The sequence below is a fragment of the Apis mellifera genome, linkage group LG14 (assembly GCF_003254395.2).
Source record: "Apis mellifera strain DH4 linkage group LG14, Amel_HAv3.1, whole genome shotgun sequence".
Classification (NCBI taxonomy): Eukaryota; Metazoa; Arthropoda; class Insecta; order Hymenoptera; family Apidae; genus Apis; species Apis mellifera.
The window spans coordinates 5,984,283-6,005,074 of record NC_037651.1 but is presented as its reverse complement, the minus strand read 5'-3'; the positions used below and the strand labels follow the sequence as shown (position 1 = coordinate 6,005,074).

The 20,792-nt window shown below is 23.9% G+C and overlaps 4 protein-coding genes across 11 annotated transcripts; 1 reads left to right on the top strand and 3 right to left on the bottom strand.

Moving 5' to 3' along the window:
- Positions 1-78: 78 nt before the first annotated feature.
- On the bottom strand, positions 79-3,743 carry PPO (phenoloxidase subunit A3). The gene is given in 9 exon segments (NM_001011627.1): positions 79-516; positions 598-830; positions 1,016-1,340; positions 1,460-1,588; positions 1,714-2,131; positions 2,245-2,447; positions 2,513-2,736; positions 3,027-3,219; positions 3,425-3,743. Coding segments are annotated over 9 exon segments (2,082 nt in total). The 5' UTR covers positions 3,536-3,743; the 3' UTR covers positions 79-270.
- Positions 3,744-4,164: 421 nt separating this feature from the next.
- Positions 4,165-9,143, bottom strand: LOC551428 (facilitated trehalose transporter Tret1-2 homolog). Of its 7 annotated transcripts, none has more exons than XM_006562312.3 (5): positions 8,881-9,143; positions 7,981-8,103; positions 7,755-7,792; positions 6,170-6,290; positions 4,165-5,745 (listed from the first exon to the last, which is right to left on the bottom strand). In XM_006562312.3, the coding sequence occupies exons 3-5, from the start codon at positions 7,776-7,778 to the stop codon at positions 4,331-4,333; spliced, it is 1,560 nt and encodes a 519-aa protein (XP_006562375.2). In that variant the 5' UTR covers positions 7,779-7,792; positions 7,981-8,103; positions 8,881-9,143; the 3' UTR covers positions 4,165-4,330. The 7 variants fall into 7 exon arrangements, with proteins under 7 accessions (XP_006562375.2, XP_026300829.1, XP_006562374.2 ...); XM_026445044.1 differs by lacking the exon at positions 8,881-9,143 and adding an exon at positions 8,211-8,300; XM_006562311.3 differs by having other exon boundaries at positions 7,755-8,103.
- A 1,899-nt stretch (positions 9,144-11,042) lies between these two features.
- LOC726066 (facilitated trehalose transporter Tret1) lies at positions 11,043-13,926 on the top strand. Its single transcript, XM_001121836.5, has 3 exons — positions 11,043-11,315; positions 11,728-11,830; positions 12,365-13,926. The coding sequence occupies exons 1-3, from the start codon at positions 11,295-11,297 to the stop codon at positions 13,780-13,782; spliced, it is 1,542 nt and encodes a 513-aa protein (XP_001121836.2). The 5' UTR covers positions 11,043-11,294; the 3' UTR covers positions 13,783-13,926.
- Positions 13,927-16,111: 2,185 nt separating this feature from the next.
- Positions 16,112-20,694, bottom strand: LOC411661 (solute carrier family 12 member 9). 2 transcript variants are annotated; one of them, XM_395129.7, is made up of 10 exons: positions 20,534-20,694; positions 20,087-20,366; positions 19,824-19,958; positions 19,131-19,468; positions 18,845-19,058; positions 18,495-18,764; positions 18,214-18,421; positions 17,350-18,138; positions 16,857-17,285; positions 16,558-16,756 (listed from the first exon to the last, which is right to left on the bottom strand). In XM_395129.7, the coding sequence occupies exons 2-10, from the start codon at positions 20,352-20,354 to the stop codon at positions 16,558-16,560; spliced, it is 2,850 nt and encodes a 949-aa protein (XP_395129.4). In that variant the 5' UTR covers positions 20,355-20,366; positions 20,534-20,694. The 2 variants fall into 2 exon arrangements, with proteins under 2 accessions (XP_016771800.1, XP_395129.4); XM_016916311.1 differs by lacking the exon at positions 20,534-20,694 and having other exon boundaries at positions 16,112-16,756; positions 20,087-20,354.
- Positions 20,695-20,792: the final 98 nt, after the last annotated feature.

Genomic DNA, 20,792 nt, shown 5'->3' with positions numbered 1-20,792 from the left:
AATTTTCTTGCATAATCCTCTGAATCTTAAAAATACAAATATTTATTGTTAATTAAATTCAATTACACTTTTATTTTAACTGCTCATTTATTTTTTTTTTATTTTATTACAATAGATTTATATATATATATATATGTAATAAAAAATACAATTAAAATATTAAAAAGTAAAAAGTCAATCAAATTAATGATCTTAAGTATATTATAATTCCAGCAGTCTATATCCAATAATTTGCCATGTCAAGAGATATTCAAAAGATACTCAATCTCATTACATAAAGGTTAAAGTATTGCTTATACTTCCAGATCTAGATCTAGGTACAATTGTATCACTAAATCGAACTGTTACTTCAGTTACCGCCATATTTCCGGTGAGGAATTGAGCTAAAGTTTCAACACCTGCACGAGGTTGACGATCAAATGGATATCCCATTGCTCGTGCATCAGGATACTTTCTATCTCTTAATCCACAATAACTTGAGGCATCCTTACAACCAATTGGCTCATTTTGTTCAACCTATGTATTGTAATATAAAAAATTAGAACTAAAGTTTTTAAGAAATTCATACTTATTAATCTATTAATATAAGATACATACACGATCATCTTTATAATCTGATACCATGACGAAAAGTTCCATTGCAAAACCTTCTTTATTTCCTTTTGGTATAAGCATATGTTGCGGCCATCCACATCCACAAAAATCGAATCGTTCCAAACTATCACCTCCTATTGGTCTATTTTCATCTAAGTTGCGGAAAGTTCTCTCAAATGGTATAGTTACTGAAGATTTCGTAGATTTCTGTTCAATCGTATTTTTTCCTGGTTGAACTAAAATCAAATAAATAGAAAAATAAATATATATATCATATTTGATGTATATTATATGCAGAAATTAATTTATAGCGCAATAATGGAACACATTTCAATTACAAGTACAGAATATTCATACTAATAACATCATTAATTGAATTAATAATTTAAAATTGTAAATATATATATGTTTAACAACATACGTGTTATAGGAAACTTATCCAATTCGATCATTAAATTCTTCTGTTCTCTGAAAGTAAAAGGTAATCCACGCTCGTCTTCTTTAGGACCTATAAAGATACGGACCGTGCCTTTCATTGATGTATTATTACGATTATTAATAACAATCGTATATGAAAAATCAGCATGGTTCAAGTGAGTAAATCTAGCAAGCACTGCGCCACGTGGAGTGAAATCGAGTCCACGTGACAAATCTACATCACTTTTGGTCCAAAAGGTATTTAAAATATTGCGTTGTTGATTGGTTGTCAATTTGATATCTGCTATTTCGATACCTGGGAAGTCTAACTGTAGATAAAAAAAAATATATTTTATCTATGCATATAAATACACATTTTATAATAATGTGTATTAATCACAATATAAATTGTATGATAAAACAAATGTAATATTAAAATAAATTTAACCTGTTGTACAGTATACTGAGGTAATGTATTTTTATGTTCCTGAAACACGTCATCAACAAATGCATGCCATCTATAAAATATAGGATCTCTCATAGCTGTTGCTGAATCACCCATAACACCAAAACTCTCCTAAAAAATAAAATAATTGTTATTTAATTTAAATATTTATTTACTAATATTCAAAATCACATTTTAATACAATAATTCTAATATTAATTTAAAAATTATAAAATATATATATATTACATGCTTACCAAATATCGATGATCCGGATCATGGATATAAGAAATGGCGACATGACCAAAATTATGGAGATCACCATAGACATTCTGATTGGGAGAAAGAATACTAGCTTCCATGATATTTCCCAGGACGTCGATTCCATTTTTCTCAGTCAATTGAATTCTTTCACCCCTGGTATTAATCACAGATCCTGTATGGATTGCCTCGTAAATACGATCACGCCATCTTTCTAGATCCTGAATGTCAAAGTTCAATTCATCAACTTGTCGATTGATGTCCTTAAGAACAGTACCGCTGGGTCGAAATGGCCATGTCCGACTGGCAACAAGGGAATCTAATTTCGGGAAGTAAGCTTCTGGAATCGGTTCGTGCCAATTAATGAATCGTTTTACTCGTCCAAGACGATTACATAGCCGTTCGCAATTATATCTAAAAATATTAAATTTGTTTTTAATTAAATAAAATACCATTTACATATTCAGACTTTACATTACATCCATTTTAGATTTATTATAAAACTTATATTTTTAGCAAATATTTACCTAGCCATAATCTGTTGATGCATATAATAGAAAAGTTCTCCACGTCGATCCTTGTTAACAATTCTAATGTCACCTTCAAATGGATACACCAAGTGCCAATGCCAATGATGAAGATTAATTCCAATATCTTCTCTCCAATAAGCAACACGATGTTCCACATCAAGATCTGATGCGGTATAATCTCTTGGAATTTCAATTGGAACCTATTAAGAAATATTTTTATTCACATTGATCTAAATTTTATAATTTACAATATATTTATACATACTCTAGCACCCTCTGGTACAACATTAGCTTCTTCTCTAGCCCTGGAAAATATTCCACTATCCATATATTTGTCTGGAAATACTTCGGTAAGCGGTGGTACTGGCAAATCTTTCGTGTCAGGACGATGAAGTATCGCCACTGATAGGGCATAAATAAACAAATTTGGATTTAAACGATCGCGACAATAAACTGCAACAGACAGGAAGTCCTCATATGTTCGCATACCTGCAACATAAAATACGATATTGAAAAATCTGTATATTGGATATTGATTGATTGATCTGTATATTGATTTGGAAAATCGATTCTAAACATTGAGATGAATATAAGAGTTAAAAATGTAGTATATATATGCTTCTATTTTCTATCTAAAATAATTTTAATTTGTAATTAAAATCTTAATTGATAAACAGTTTAACAATGAATAAATCAGACTTCACAATAATTATTAAAAAATAGTCAATAAAGAAGAAACAAAAGAAATAGAAAGAAAGAATAGAAAGAAAAAAAAATACCCATAAAAATATCAATTAATCGAGCAGCTATTTTTCGATGTGCCGGGATAAATAATGAAAAAGGTTGACGACGTCCAAGTTGCATTGGAATACTAAGATCCGGAAGAGTAATTGCCTTCACTGGAAGTTTCGATTCCGTATCATCGCCGAAACGATTAAATACTTGAGTAGCCACAGAACGATATCTATCAGGCTAAAATATCATTGAAAATCTTTAAAATTGTGACATTTCATCGAATATATATTATGATAATTATATTTTTTTAATTATTGCATTCAATTTCAAATTTTATATATCTTTTTTTATTTTTTAATTAATATTTAACTTTTTAACTTTTTTTTAAAAATTTAGTTTTTGTTTAATTCAAATAATAATTTATATGAAGTATAATACTTACCAAATAATCAGGTGGAATATCAAAAGCGACTTTATTGTCTCCCTTAGGGACGTAAACTGGTTCAGAAGGTCGATCAAATAGATACAAAATACCCGATTTATCAGACGCCATTTTCGTCGATAGTTCTGATGTCGAATGAAGAAATAAAAGCAAATAAACGAAACTAATTATTATTCTACAAATGACAAGTTCACGAATAAGTGCCGTTTTGTATAAATTTTTTATATGATGATTGTTTCACGAAATATTCAAATTTCATAAAATTTTAATTATATAACTCACGGTGAAATGCAGAATAAGAATGAATGTTCGGATTTGAACTGTTAATATCGTTTTATTAGAAACTGTGACTAAACTATGACTTTATATACAAACTTAACAGGATAAAATGGTTTTTCTAAAAGCCGCAAAATCTGCCACAAATATCTAAAATAATCTACTGATTGAGATTAATACAGTGTCATTCTTCAACCGCATTATTATTTTTCCTGTTTTTGAAGGAAATAGATTGCGATTAGTAACGCCAACTAAATTAAAAATAATTATTTATCTATTTAAAATAAATGTTTGTTACAATGTTTGTTACAATTTTTCAACTTAAAATAAAATTTAAAGTAAACATGTTAAGGAATAGTTATAAAATATAACAAATATATTAATTTAAAATTATTTATTATTCTAAAATAATAATATGATTCAATTTATTTCTTAAGTTACAAATATTGATATTAAAGTATTGCTTTCATTATAAACTTTTTTATTACGCATATACGTAAACAAAATTATAATATCCTGTAAACATTAAGTCATTAAGTCCAACATTAAAATATTTCTAATAAAATCAAGAAATAAAAAATTGCACAAAAATAGAGATTGTGATTCACATTTATGGTGCAATTCTTCATATCATATAACATCGTTGTCATCATTTTTCACTCTCTCATTTGAAGAATTCAATTCCTTTCCAGCTAAAAGCGCTTGAATTTCGCGATACGTCTTACCTTTTGTTTCTGGCACAAATACCATTACATTGAAAAAAGCTAATAAGCAAGATGCCGAGAAGAAATAATAGACCGTATGCGATCCAAAACTGTCACCAATAACTTGATACAGTTTTGACACAATAAAACCAAGTATACCATCGAAAATCGTAACGATGGCACCTGCAACACTTTTCACTTCCGTAGGAAATAATTCACCGATAAGTGCATTAGGTAACACGCCTAAACCTATTTGAAATGCTATCTGAAAAAAGATTACGTCAATGACGGGAAGAAAATTGATCATGGAAACATCGATACTTTTAATATCGAGCATAAAATAAATCGCTAGAATAGCTAACGTAAGGAATGATCCAAATGTAGAAATCATCAAAAGTGATCGCCTTCCTGCAACTTCCACCGTTATAGTGGCCAAACTACCAGATATGAGACCAACAGCCAAAACAATAATAGTCGCCACATTCGAATCGATACTAATTGCCGCTTTCCTGAACAATACATCGAGATATTGTATAGTACTAAAATTTCCGCTAAGTTGTTGCGCTGCGATTAATGAAACAACGATGCATAAAGCTTTCATATTATTTGGCAATAATAAAAATCGTAATTTGGCCAACCAGGTATATGTAATTATCTCTATATTTTGACTTGTGTTTGACTGAAAAGAATCATTCCTGGATAATCCGCGTAGAATTAAGGATAATTCTTTTTTCACTTCATTAGGATCGCGAATGCCTTTGAAAAATGCTATCGATTGGCTAGCTTCGGTTTTGCGACCTCTTACCGCTAAGAAATGAGGACTTTCAGGAAACCATATAAAGGATGCAATAAATAATACAGGTATCACTAATAAAATCGTTGCCAGTATTTTATATGATACCCAAGGTCCTATGCTACACGTCATCAACGATCCAGTAAATACGTTCACTGCTATTAAAGTACCTAAAGCGCCCCTAATATTGATATCTGCCACTTCCGAGACATACATGGGATTCGTTGTATAAGAAATCCCAACACCTATACCAAGAATGACACGAGCAACGTATAAAACAGATACAGTATTTGCTAATAACACCAAAAGCCAACCTACGATGAAAAATCCACTGGATATCAAAAGACAGCGTTTAGGGCCAAAGCGATCGGCTAAACAAGCACCCAGAAAAGGACCGGTCATAGAACCAATTACAGTTAAAGATACAATCCATGAACCTTCGTCGTTTGTTATCTTAAACGGCATTCCGCTATTTTCGGATGTTAATCGAGAGAGAGAAGTCGTTACCCATCCATAAACAGTACCCACTGCTACCATGGAAAGAGTTGCTGGAATAAAAAAGAATTAATAAAATATCAACATAAATAACGAAATAATATAACAAAAAAATAATTTAATTTTAATAATTTAGCTTTAAATCAAAATAAAAAATTAGAATCGAAAAATTAATAATTTCATAACATTTTCTCATTTCAATGATTTCAATGATTTCATTATTGAATTCTAAGTTATCTAAAATAAATTCATAAATATTATAATTAATTGTAAATATAATTCATGTAATTTATAGAATCCGATTTTTTGTACATATGTTATTTTATATCATATTTTCCGCATTGCATAGTTCATTATGTAAATCATTTCAATATTTATAAAATTCTTGTTAAATGAAAAAAAATATAAAAATTTAAAAAATTAGAAAATAGATATTGGATTTTCGTTAATGTAACATAAAAAAAATAGAAAACTAACCAGAAATACATGCTAGCCATTGTCGCCATTGAGTCTTTGTTTTATTACGTTTTTTTTCAGGTGATGTAATATATGTAGAAATCACATCCCCCATGTCGGACACTTCTTTGCCTGTATCGATCTGTGAAATAAATATTATAATATAAATATAAATATTTTTATATTTATTATATATTATTATTATTTTATTATTTTATATATTTTTATTTTAATTATTATAATATAAATATAAATTATAAATATACATAGAAATTTAATTTTCAAGAAACAAAAAATATATATTATATTAATATGATAAAATTTGTTAATTATTGCAATTATTGTAAAATTATTGCAAAATTGAATTGAATTCAAGACGCGACAATTATTAAAGCAAATACTTAGACGATTCAGAAATTATAAAAATTACTTTTTTGATTTTCTTGAATTTATCAAAAACAAAAAAAAATATAATATAAATATAAATATAAATATAAGTATAATAGAGAAAAATATTCGATTTTTTTTCGTATATTATTCGTATATATTTCATATATATTATTTATTATATATTATTCAAATTCAATTTCATTTATTCATACAATTCTATAATCCTATAATTATTAAATTAAAAAATAAAGATTTTATTTTTTTTATCTTTTATATATTAGAATTTTATATAAAATATATGAAACTCGTATTATTAAATCTATTTGTACTATTTTTTAAATATTGTAATGATTTATTTGATTTATATATAAATATTTTTATAACTAAATTGTTAATATAATTAAATGTTTTTAATAAAAATTAAAAAGCTCCAAAATAAAAAAATATATAAAATTAATATAAATTTTTTTTCTAATACAAAAAAGTATTTTGAAAATCTTAATTATTATTACAGATATTTAAAAATTAATTAATTTTACGTATAAACTTTTACGTATACTTATTTTTTATTAATTTTAATTTTAAACAATATTTAATTCAACTAATTCGCTGCTCATAAAAATCCGCTGAATATCTATACTTCGAGAACAAGTTTTAAATTTTTTAAAGTTTTTAAATTTAAAATTTAAATAAGTCATAAAAATTTAAATACGCTTCGATAGATAAAAACGTATGATTAATTAATTTTACACTGGATATATTTTCTCCTTTGAAGATGAAATTTAATCTCATAATATCAAATGTATAACATACGGTTATATTATATCAAAGAATTATATGATCTATAAAATAATAAAAATATATAATATTTCAACGCTCATATAATTATTTATTATTATATATATATATATATATATATATATATATATATATATATATATGAAAACTTTATAAATTATAAAATTATTTTTAAAAATAAACATATCCATAAAAAATAATTAATAATGAATAAAAGAAAATTTAAAATCGGTAGTATTTTATATATATACTACACATGCGAATGCGTAAACGCATACACGCAGGCGCTTTTGATCAGTCATTCGCGCGTAGCATCATGGTTAATAACATAACCTGATCCAATTCCGAAATATAAGTATTTTTTATAAAGAAATTTGAATAAATGGCTAAATGCAAAGATGTACTAGTCAATACTCACCAATACATCCATAGTTTCTGTCATGACACTTTGGATCTCTTGCATGTAGAATCATGTAACCAAAATGAATCTCGATATTGAATTGTCTTTATAATAAAATTAACGTTTGTTGACTTATTAGTTTCGTTATTTTTAATTTCACTAATTATACAATTGCACATTCCCGTTGAGAATTATTAAATCACACAAAAAACGCAAAACTACCGACACATTTTTGATTACTTACATTCTTAACTAATTTTGTTTTCTTTCTCCTTTCTCTATTTCTTGATTTGCCAATGTCACGTTACTAGTCGTCCTCCCACTACCGATCTCATTTATAAATATACTAGGCGCCAACGTGATGTCTCTTTAGGTCAGAAAACGCATTTATAAGTATTTTATAGGGCAAATTTTTTAAATACAATGAAATTCACTATATAATCTATTCCGCATATTGTTCATAAGATACTTTACTTGTGTCTGATTTATTACTTTAGTTATTATTCTATTATTACAGTTCTGTGTCTCGATGATATAACGAATGGCGACTTTTGCTGATAAGTACAATAAAAGCAGAAATATCTTTAACTTGATAAATTTAAATATATGTTTTTTTAAATGAACATTGTGATGTTTATATTATATTATAATTTCATCAAGGTTAGAATATTAAAATATACCATTGGAGTATTTAAATATATAATATTTATACAAAATTATATTTTTATAATTTAAATATAAGTTTATATTTATATTTTTAGTAAAAATTTTTATGATTACATTACTAAGATAAAGATCGTAATTCTAAAAATTATTTTTGCAATTATATATTTAACAAAAAAATAATGACTAAATGCAATTTTTATTTAATAAATTTTTAAATAAAATAAAATCAAGTATATATTTTATAAGTAGTATTAAATTATAAAATAAAATATAAATAAAAAAATTATTCTATTAAAGAAACAATAAACTTGATTCTTATATTTAAAATTATTTTATATATATTATAGAGATATTATATTATAGAGATTCGCATGTAACGATATATATATATGTAAGTATGTTTTTCGATATACAAATTCAATAGCTTATACAATACAATTACTTATATCATGCAAATAATAATGACATATGTACTTACATTCATGATAGAAACCACTTGAAAATAAAGTCTTCGTATTATTTTTTTTATTTGTTATTATTAATATTTTTGGAAACACTAATAATTTAATTTTACATATTTTGATATTGCTATTTCAAGTGACACCTTTTACATAATTACATTCCATGAAATCATATCTTACAGTCATATCATGCACATTATATTCAGTTATTCAAAATTAAATATTATCACAGCAATTTTCTTTAATTATACTATTTATTACCACAGTATTTATTTTATCAATCATTTTTTTGACACAACATGTTCGAATTTTTATTTTAATGAATTATAAATGTTCCATTTAAGAGACATAAAATTTTGTTGAATAATATACATATATATATAAATGCGAACTTTATCGCTGCACTTAAGTCTGATAAGCAAAACTAGATGTTTGCTTACTGTAATATTTGCATTGCAATTTCTAAATTTTAATTATTAAGACATTTTAAATGCAAAATAATTCGCGATTTTATGTTTTAAGATTTTTTTTAAATATTTCATTATATTATTTACACATGACAAATATTATAAATTTTACTAAAAATAATTTTTTTTCCTTGTTTTCTATTATCTATTATATATTATATATTATATATTTTAATCTTCTATTTATATTTCGAATATTTCATAATAACAATTTTTTGGGGGAATTTAACAAGAAATTAATTTTAAATTATTATTAATAAATAATTTCAATTTCATTCTCTCTTTCACAATCAAAATTGAAATCATAAAAATAAGCATACTGATAAAACTAATTTCAATTTAACGAACACTTTGAATGATATTTTCTTCTGCTCGAAAAAATATACGTCCGTAAGTATTGTCTAAGTCTTAAAGGTGTTCGCGAAACTTACAATTCTCGCAATCAACTGTAACTATTTATTCTACTGTTCGTAATCAGCTTTATTCAAGCACGATTAACGAACAGGCAGTCGTGCCTGCACAATTGGTCTTAATCAGATTATCGTTAATTGAAAGCCGTGTAAGTACTTACATGTTAAAGTTTAAAAAAATGATTTTAATCATACAGGAAAAAAATATATAATCAAGAATAAAATAAGAAATCATCTAATTCATTAGTTAAAATTAATGTTTTAGATGATACTTTTTATTTTATAAACATAAAAAAACGATAACAATGACAAAAATTAAACTTTTTAAATATTTTAAATTTATTTTAATTCATTCATTAATAATAATATTGACCGTTATTATCTTTTTCTAACAATTGATAAATTTTTGTAATTTTTGTTAATTCTACAAGTATTTTGAATCTTTTATGAAAAATGATTCAAATATCGTTTAATTGACGATTAATTTAATTCATTCTTTTCTTTATAAGATATAAAACACATTGAATAATAGAACAAACAAGTCAAGAATTGCTGTAATATGTTCTCGACATTGATCGTGCCAATTGCATAAATTAATTCGCGCTCGTTGAGATGATTATTTATGAAACTGAGACGCGTCTAACACAATCCGTTCGTTTTGATTATGAATACAATTTACATATTAAAGAGATAACACATAATAGAGATAAGCATATTACTTGTATAAAATGTACCATATAAATAAAAATATGACTTATATAACTAATAAAACTATTAGAAATGGAAAAATTTTTAAATAACAAAATAGATATAAATTTATTTAAAAATTAAATTATGCATAAAAAGACAAAAAATATATATATTGATATAATTAATATGATAAAAGTAAATTTTTTCATTTTCATTAATTTATATCTTCAATAATTAACTATAATAATGGATTCAAAGAGAATTATATATATTATAACAAGGTTATTGTATTATCATATTATTTTTGAATTGTTTATAATTTAAATCTTTTGATGAACAAAGATTTTGTTATTTTATAAATATTGCGCAATCATATTTTATATAAAGTAAAATAATATTTTTGTAATTCATTATATTTATATAATTATGATCACTGCTAACATACGAACGAAATATTTTTCAAATAGAAAAACATTTTTTTATATATATATATAATTTGTATACCAAAATATTTGAAATTAATTCTTAACGTTAAAGTATATAAGAAATGTTTATTTATCGAGGTAATATCAAAGTTATATCATATGTATAAAAGTGAAACAACCTTTAAGAGGATCATTATTATTTGAAAATTCAAAGTAAATTATCGTGATTAGAAAGTGATTATTAAGATTAGAAATTAGATTCAATTGTTAAAACATTAATTAGAATCTATTCTTGTCTATGATAAATTTAAATATAATAAATTATTCATTAATCATATTGTGATTAATTATTTCCGTTATAAATTGAAAGAGATAGATATCAAGTGTTTAAAATTGTTACAAAATTACTATTCTATAATAAAAATAAACATTTGCAAATATGGCTTATCGGATACGATTCGTAAGTATTTTGCTTAATAATACATTAATATAAATATATAATTATAGATAAAATGTTATAGAATAATACATTTTTTATTAGAATAATAAATTAATAATTTTCTGTTTGTTTGAAATATTATACGAATTCATACATGAATTTTTGTGGTAAAAAATTCAAATTTGCTTTATCTGTTTACTAGTGATATATTTAATGATTGATTAATTTCCTTTAAAATTATGAGAATGATAATATTATTCCATATTATTTATTTTATTAATTTTTTTAATATGTAACATATAGATTGATTTATGAAATTAATTTTTAAAAAAAAGAATGATTTATTAATTCTTCTTTTTTTTCAAAAATGCAATATACAACTACTATTACTATTATATGATCATTTCATATAATCATATAATTTATTTTACAGCAAAGAACATCCACACAACCTGAAAGGGAAAATGTAGAAATAAGAGATTTTATACGTAGTAGAAAAAGAAAAGAAACTAGACAATGGGTAGCGATAAGTTGTGGTTAGTCTTTTATTTTTTATCTTACATTAACGAATATCGAAATTTTCGTCAGTTGTGAATTTTATGAAACCTATGAAATTATATTCTATTAGTATTTTTTAATAAATAATATTGTTTTAATTATTTATATTATATATTATATATAATTAATTGTATTTTTATAGATTATTAATTATAATTTATATAATTTATAAAAAATATTGATAATCATTTATAAATGCTATGTATTTTTAATCATTTTATTTTATAAATTTTATAAATGTTTCCATTTATTATTTCAATGCTGAAAATATGTAAATTGTAACATATGTTCAATTTTATATTCTTTTTTTTTTTTAACGAGGAAAATCATAAAAATTCTCAAAAAATTCGGATGAAGATTTAAATTGTAGAATTTAAAGTATAGAATTTTACCTATTAAAAACTACAAATCTTATCTGCATAACATCCATTCCAGAACTGTCACTTTGTGGTGTCAGTTTTTCTTTATCTATATCAGACTTTTTCTTCTTACTAAAATATTTCTTATTTCAGGATTGTACATCATGATACTGTCCGGTATTATATACGGATGGTATACTGTAACTATCCCTCAACTAAGAACCGGCTTCAGCGATAGTCCAATCTATATTACAAATGACGAATTGGCATGGCTTGTCTCTATGTTAGTAACTGGGATTTCACTTGGTCGATTCATAGGTGATATTGTAATTGATACTTTCGGCCCTAAAAAAGGCCTCATATTGGCCGATTTACTTTTCATCTTTGGCTGGTTTACCTTAATATACGGACGCGAATCACAAGCTGCGCATGTCGCTCGAGGAGCTCATGGCACAGGTATTGGTATTGCATATAAGGCATTTCCTATATACGTATTGGATGTGACGGATCCTTATGTAAGTAATATCTTAAACACACTGACAGTACCAAGTATAGTCCTTGGATCATTGATAATCAGTGTCATAGGATATGTTGTATCTTATTTAACGCTCACAACTAGTGTTTTAATCCTATCCTTAATGTTTATTCCATTAATCATTTTTCTTCCTGAAAGTCCTGTTTTCTTGGCAAAAAATGGTAATAGAACCGCAGCTATTAAATCAATATCATTTTTTAAAGATATTCTTGATCCCTATGAATCGAGAAGGGAATTAGACTTGCTTCTACGCAAACGTGCAGAGAATGAGAATAATTCGTATAGGCCAAAAAATAGTCGACGTTTAAATATAAATAGATATACCGTGTGGGGAAAGTTACGATTACTGTATCTGAAAAATAACATAAAAGCTACATTTATTATGTTTTCTATAACTGTAGCACAAAATTTTACAGGATATTATTTTATTATGCAATATCTTCCAATATTGCTTGAAGTAGCAGGAGTTAAACTTAATTTGAACGCAGTGATGATTATAATTTTTAGTATTGCATTTTTAAGTGCCCTTTTATCTACCGCAACGGCTCATATTATAAAAAAACGTATACGTTTGATATATTGTACAATTGGATGTTCATATACATTTTTTATCATGGCTCTTTATTTTACATTTGTTAATAACAATGTGCCACAAATCACGATGGATATTCTTCCTGTTTGCTTCATGTCCTTGCTCCAAATAGTATATTATTTAGGCTTGGGCTCGTTATCCGACATCCTCATAAACGAACTATTTACCCCAGAAATAAAAAATTTTGCTACTCTTATTATTAAGACTTTTGGTGATCTACTTGATTTTTTCTTAACATTAATTTTTTGTACTATTGTTGATATAAATTTTAAAATCGATTGGATATTCTATTTTCTTTCGGTATGTTGTCTTATGTCAGTTATAGTAATGTTCTTTATGCCTGATACGAAAAATATGACACATCGTCAAATTCAAAAATACTTAGCTGAAGATTCGGATTCTTCCGATCAAGAAAATGAAAATATAGAAGAGCATGTTTTATAATTTCATAAAAGGAATTTTAATACAGATGCAGAAATACGTTGTTTACTTTCGTAAAATTTCTTACTTTTTCTTCCTATTATAAATATTATAAATATTAATTTAAAAATAATAATTTACAATCATGCCAAATTATTTAATAAGTCCATGTATAATTTTATTCTTTTATATTTTTAACCACTTAAAGATTTCTAATAATATTGATGAGCTATATGAGCTAATATTCAATTATGCTAAGATTAAGTCTAAGCTTATATATAATTCTATTTTTTTTTATATTTTTTATATTTTATTAAAAAATCTTTAATAACGATAATAAGCGATTTGTGATAATATAATCAACATTGATGACATGATCATGACATATTGTACAAATTGATTCGTGTTACATATACAAAATTATTTTATTTTTAAAAAATTTTCTTTTAAATATATGATAACTTATCCAGGACTTTATCCAGGACATTATATATGGTATTTAATATAAATATAATGTAATAGAACAATAATTTTCTCTGAAAATGTTGCTATGGATATGGATTTGATTTTTTCTAAATCAAATGATTGAAAACAATTATTGGTGTATAAAAATTTCATTTAATTTTATGTTATTTGAATATTTCTCTAATTTATTATTTTAATAATAAAAATTATAATTATATATTATATAATAATTTTTAATTATTATATATTAATTAATAATTATAATTTTATGTTATTTGAATATTTTTCTAATTTATTATTAAAATTTATTAAAATATTCTTATAAATATTTATGAAAAATATTCTTGTATCTATAATAGATACAGTTATAATAATACAATTTATAAATTGTCTACAGAGCATTTCAAATATGAATTAATGAAATATAAAACAATACTTTTATTTTCAAAATTTTTTGAATTCTAAATAGTCCATTTGAATCATTTAATTTAAAATAAAATATAAGTCGATATCTGTAGTGATTTCAGATAAAATAGATTTTATTATTTATACTCTATTTTTAGAATAATCTGTAAATTATAATTTACAATATTGAATAATAATTATAGCAATCTTTTATATCAAATGTATTATTAATATATAATTGCGTTATTATAGATAAAATGCTATTAATGAAATCATTCTTTTATGTATATAAACATTCATATATTATTCATAAAGTTCTTATATAAAGTTTTTTATGATTATATGATTTGAATTTTAACTTAAAAATATACAAAGATATTATTATATTTATTCTCGAATATAATTTAAAATAATTCGAAATATAATATAATTGTATCATTAAATATATATATTAATAAATATAACTCATGATTTCAACAAAAAATTCAAGATTAATTGAAATGAAATATTTTTATTAATTTGGATGTAGACGAAACATATATTTTATGCACTATGAAACATCGCGAATCAAAACATATTAAATTCATTTCAGTATATATGACAATCATTTTTATGTAAAATTAAATTATTATAACTGTAAATTATATAATTAAATATTAAATTATAATAATTTTTTTAAATTATTACTTTATAGATGCTTGTATTTTGTCCAAAATTTATATGTAATTCATTATATGTAATTCACAATCAAATTACATTAGAAAAGTTTGTTTAAAATATGAAGAAAAAAGTATAACGAGAGTATTTATACAATAGTATCATTATAGGAATTTTTAAAATATATATCAAAATATAAAAATATATATTTAAAATATATAAAAAATATATATATTTAAAAAATTTAAATAAAGTGATAGAATTTTAAATTTAGAATTTTAAATATTTATAATATATTAATATATTCAATAAATATTTTATTAAAAAAATTAAAAAAAAATTATTAATATAAAAATTAATAATCAAATATTATAAAATTATTATGAAATTCATTACAATACTTTTTTATTTTACATTTCTTTTCATCTTATGCACATGATATTTATTATTCCAATTTTGTTTTGTTTTGTCATAAACTCAAGAATTAAATTTTTAAAAAAATTTTTTAAAAAACAAAGTTAAAGTATTGTACAAAAATAAAAAAAATCCAGATTTATAGATATTAAAAAACTGAAATACAATCGCAAGAAATATTGTATCCTAAAAACCAGCCAATTGTTATCAAACTGTATTTTAACAATGACAAATAATAATACATCAATAAAAATTGTTCAATTTTTAAAAGTTAAACAATTATATCTCTAAAATTATTCGAATATCAAGATATAATGTTTCTAATGATAATTTTTCAGTCTATATGCAGCTTAAGATATCAAAAAAAAAAAAAAATACACAGAAAAAAAAATTTATTGCTAATTCATAATAGATTTATATTTTTTTTAATATCAAATTAATTTAATGATCAAATGTGATATAAAAAATTAATATAGAAATAGTTCTATATCTAAATATGATAATACCAGTTTAACAATTTATTAATTGAAATGTATATATAATAATATTTAAAAAATATTTATATTTGAAAACTTTTTTATAGAATAAATTCGTTATCACAGCAATAACCGATATTTGTTACAAGATTTTCTTATTGTAATAAGAAAGCATTACTATTTCTCAATCATAATTACTTTATAATATATTAAATAAAATATTTTTGGTACTTGTTTTTTTTAAATTTCAATTGTCATTTCTCCAAAAATATAGGAGATATAAAAATTATAATTTAAAATCTCTAAAATTACTCGTTAAATAATACTTTCTCTTATAAAAATTATGTAACAAGAATTTCCATTCTCAAGTATTTACATTTCATTATAGTGTTGTTGATGTAACTGCACTGACACCATGCACTAATACTATAGGTGGTAAGTCTGCTGATAATTCTGTTAATAATTGTAGATATTGATGATATATAGTATTTTCATCCCATGTATTTGATACTGGGGGTGCAGGTAAATATATAAATATTGTAGCAGTTTGTGAAGAATGTTGTCTAATTAGTTGATTCACACTGAAAAATAAAGTTAATCAATTAGAAACATAAATTACTTAAAAAATTGTTAAATATCATTTAAACAGCAAATATATAAAATAATTTAAATAATATTTACCTCAAAATATAAGAACGTGAAATATTACTTAAGATATCATTACTTTCATTGCTTGATTCATATTGACTTTCTACAGCTGAATCAATGAGAGAATGACCTTTTAGCCCACGTACTTGCGTTCCCCAATTCGGAATCTTTTTAATAGATGCTGAAATTCTCAGCATATTTAATAATTTTCTTATACGAAATTCATTAGAAACCCGAGGAAATTCACTAATCGAATTTTGTGAATCTGATATATTTAAACTTGAGTTGCTGTCTGAAATTTCACAATGAAATACTCTAAGATGTAAATTTTTCCATATGGGTACCATGTTGATAATACACGCAAGTTGCAACATAAATAATGAAGTTGTATCAAATGGATCTTGATCTGTTGGTTGAAAAAAATTCACAGGCCATACATCAATATATTTTAAAGATGAGTTTCTAAAAAATGAAATGTAAGAAAATAATTTAATGATATGAATCAATAAAATATTTATATACTTACTTAGCTATTTGTAATTTATTTAAGGTATGAAAATTTCGACATAAGCACAAATTTTTTTTCATTCTTAAAATATCTGAGCACATTCCTACATATTGTATTGGATCCAGATTTTTTTCTGCATTTGTATGCCTTAAAGGAAATGCAGTACTGTTTGGTAAAGTTGAAACATTTTCAAACATATCGGTTGCATATTGTGAATTTTTGAAAAAATCTATTGGCATTTGTTCATCATAAAAACCAAGAACAATTGTATTTGGTTTCATTGCTCCCATTCCAGATATTCTAATTAAATGATGTAGTCCTTCACGCACAGTTTTTGTAACTGTTAATTCAACAAATGCTTTTACTTTCATGTGATCAACTAAACTCAACCAATGTGGATACTCTTCTATAGTAGGATCAATATTTTGACCTAAAAATTCTCCAACTTTTACATGCCCTATTACATAAAGTCCTCCTTTTTTTAAATCATTTACAAAATCTATAAGTGGGCATGCTGAACGTGGAGATGCTACCATTAAGAGCATTTGTGGTCGCCAAAATTTTACATGATCTTTACGTGAATCTAACATTAGTAAGTACTTCCTAACTTGATGAAATATAAGTGCTTGAGAAATGCTCCCCCAAGGAGCATTTTTACTTGGAGAAAATAAATGCAAAACAATAATTAAAATTAAACAAAGTATTATGCTACTAGAAGCATAAATACTATTTATAACAAACATCATTATTAATGTACCAAGAAGGCCAATTGTAGCTGTATGCCATGTAAAATAATTAAATGTCGGTCTGTAAAAATGTGTAATTGTTTCTATTTTTATTTTCAAAATTTACATATTTTAAAATATATAAAATGAAACATACCTAAAATTTGGAGCACTTGCAAGTTCAAGACCAAGACAAGCTAAATTAGTAGCTAAATAACTCAGCAAAAACAATACTGAATTAATCTGAGCAATAGTATTTAAAGAACCTATTAACAAAATTATTTGAACTAAACTCCATGAAGTTAAAACTGCAGCAATTGGATTTCCTTTCCATGTCCCTTGTATTATAAAATTTAAACCAGAACCTACAAATATTAAATAGACAAAATAAATAAATATATAAGGAATTCATAAAGACTTAAAATTTATAATATTTACCAAATACATTATCTTTTGCTAGAGCTTCCAAAACTCTACTTGATCCTATCAAATTACTTAAACCAGCACTAAATGTAGCTGTTAATATACCAACTGCTACAAATGGTGGCCAAATATTAATTGGCATCATATACATAAAATCATTTTGTAATAAAAATCGACTTGTACTTGCAGCTGTAAGAAGAGAAAGAAGAATATAACATATAAATGTAAATAATACTGCTGACAAAGTTCCACGTGGAATGTTTCTGCCTGGGTTTTTCAATTCACCTACAAATTTTTAAATATTAAAATTTAAAATATAAATAAAATAAAAATTATTTTATTTAATAATTTTATTTTAGAAATACCACTCATATTAGCTCCAGCCATTATACCAGTGACACCACTAAATAATACACCAAAAACACTTGCAAAATCAGTCATTGTTCCTTCACTTGAATAATCACGACTGTAATTTGAGTAAAGATTACTTATAAGAGTAGATGACAATAATCCTGTATATGTACCATTAACATGTTCTGTTGCATTTTGAACCAACATATTTGCATCTGGTATTGGTATCTATAATAAAAAATAATTCATATAAATACTTCTTACATCAATTAATAAATTTTGCATCTTTTGTATAATTACCTCCATATACCCTTTTGCCAAAAAGCTTATGAAAACACTTATTAAACAAATACATACAACTGCCAAAATTGCAACACTAGTTTTTGCAAACATTGCAGCTCCTATTAAACATACTATTAAATTGGCAGTATTTAATATGGAACAATATAAAAATCTCCACCATCTACCATCTGGTATCAATGCACTTTTACCAGCCAAATAACCAGAAGGACCAAAATTTTCTATTAAACCTTCTGCACATCCAGAAATACAAAGTGCACTGGACACAATATTAGCCATAAAAAATAATGTACCAATAGATCCACCAAATTCTGGTCCAAGTGTACGACTAATCATAACTGTATAATAATAATTAATAATAGGAAAAATATATGTATATAAAAACATATATAAAACATATATATTTATATTTTTTTAAATAAAAACTTATTTTAAAAAAGAAATATATAATAAAAATTGTACAAGTTATTAATTTTTTAGTATCTTATAATACCTTTTTAAAATGATATATTTATATAATATAAGTCATAAACAAAAATTAAACATATATCACGTCTAATATATATGTTTATAGTCTAATATATAATTTGCATTAAAAATATAACATCAATTAGTAATATCTTATTTTTATATATTACATTTTATGTATAATAAACAATTATTAAAAATGTAATAAAATTTAAATAAGGATACAATAAGCACCTCCTCCCTCAACTGCACCATTTGTAGAAATTGCACATACAGATGCTACTGTAAATACTAAAATTCCATATGCAATTATAAATTGTATCAAAGTGACAAATAATCCAGCATTGCCGACAATATATCCTATAATTTAGAAAGTTTATCTATGTAAAGAAAATTCATATAATTTACATAAAAATTAAATATTTTATTAGTAAAATTGTAAAAATAATTTAATAAAATATTTTGCATTATTTTAGTAAAATTCATACCCATTCGTATAAAAATTAAGGCACTGAACATTGATAATGTAACAGGACTAAATACACCAGCAAATGTTCCCAAAGTACGACCACTATCTGCATTTAAATTACCAAATTCTACATATCCATCTCCTTCTGTATTCTGTACTCTTCCAAATTTAAAAAAATTACTTAATCTATGCAAAACACTTCTTCCATGAATTAAAGGAGCTTTTTCATTACTTATCTTGACATGTACAGGTTCATTATTTGTTGAACCTACTTCTGAAGCCATCATTTTCTTAATTTTCTAGTAAATATATAAAAAGACATATAATAATAATCATGTACATATATAATAATAATATTAGTAATTATTTTTTAATTTTTTAAAATTTTTAATAATAAATAGGGTTATAAAAAGTTAGAATGAAACAATGAAAACATTTTAAATATTGAACTTATTTAATGATTTACCTTAAAATTAAATTAATGTACTTAGTTTTATTATTTACATAATAATATATAAAACTATTATTAAATCGAATGCATACATAAAACTATCGTTAGATATAGCATACAATGTAAGTCAGAAACTTATGTCATCTATTGAAATGTCAAATCGTAACTAACTGTAAAATTTGTAACAATTATAATTCGTAACAAAGATTATTAAACTGATATCAAAAGATATTGATTGTAATTATTCTTTTTATCTATTGAAACATAGATTAAA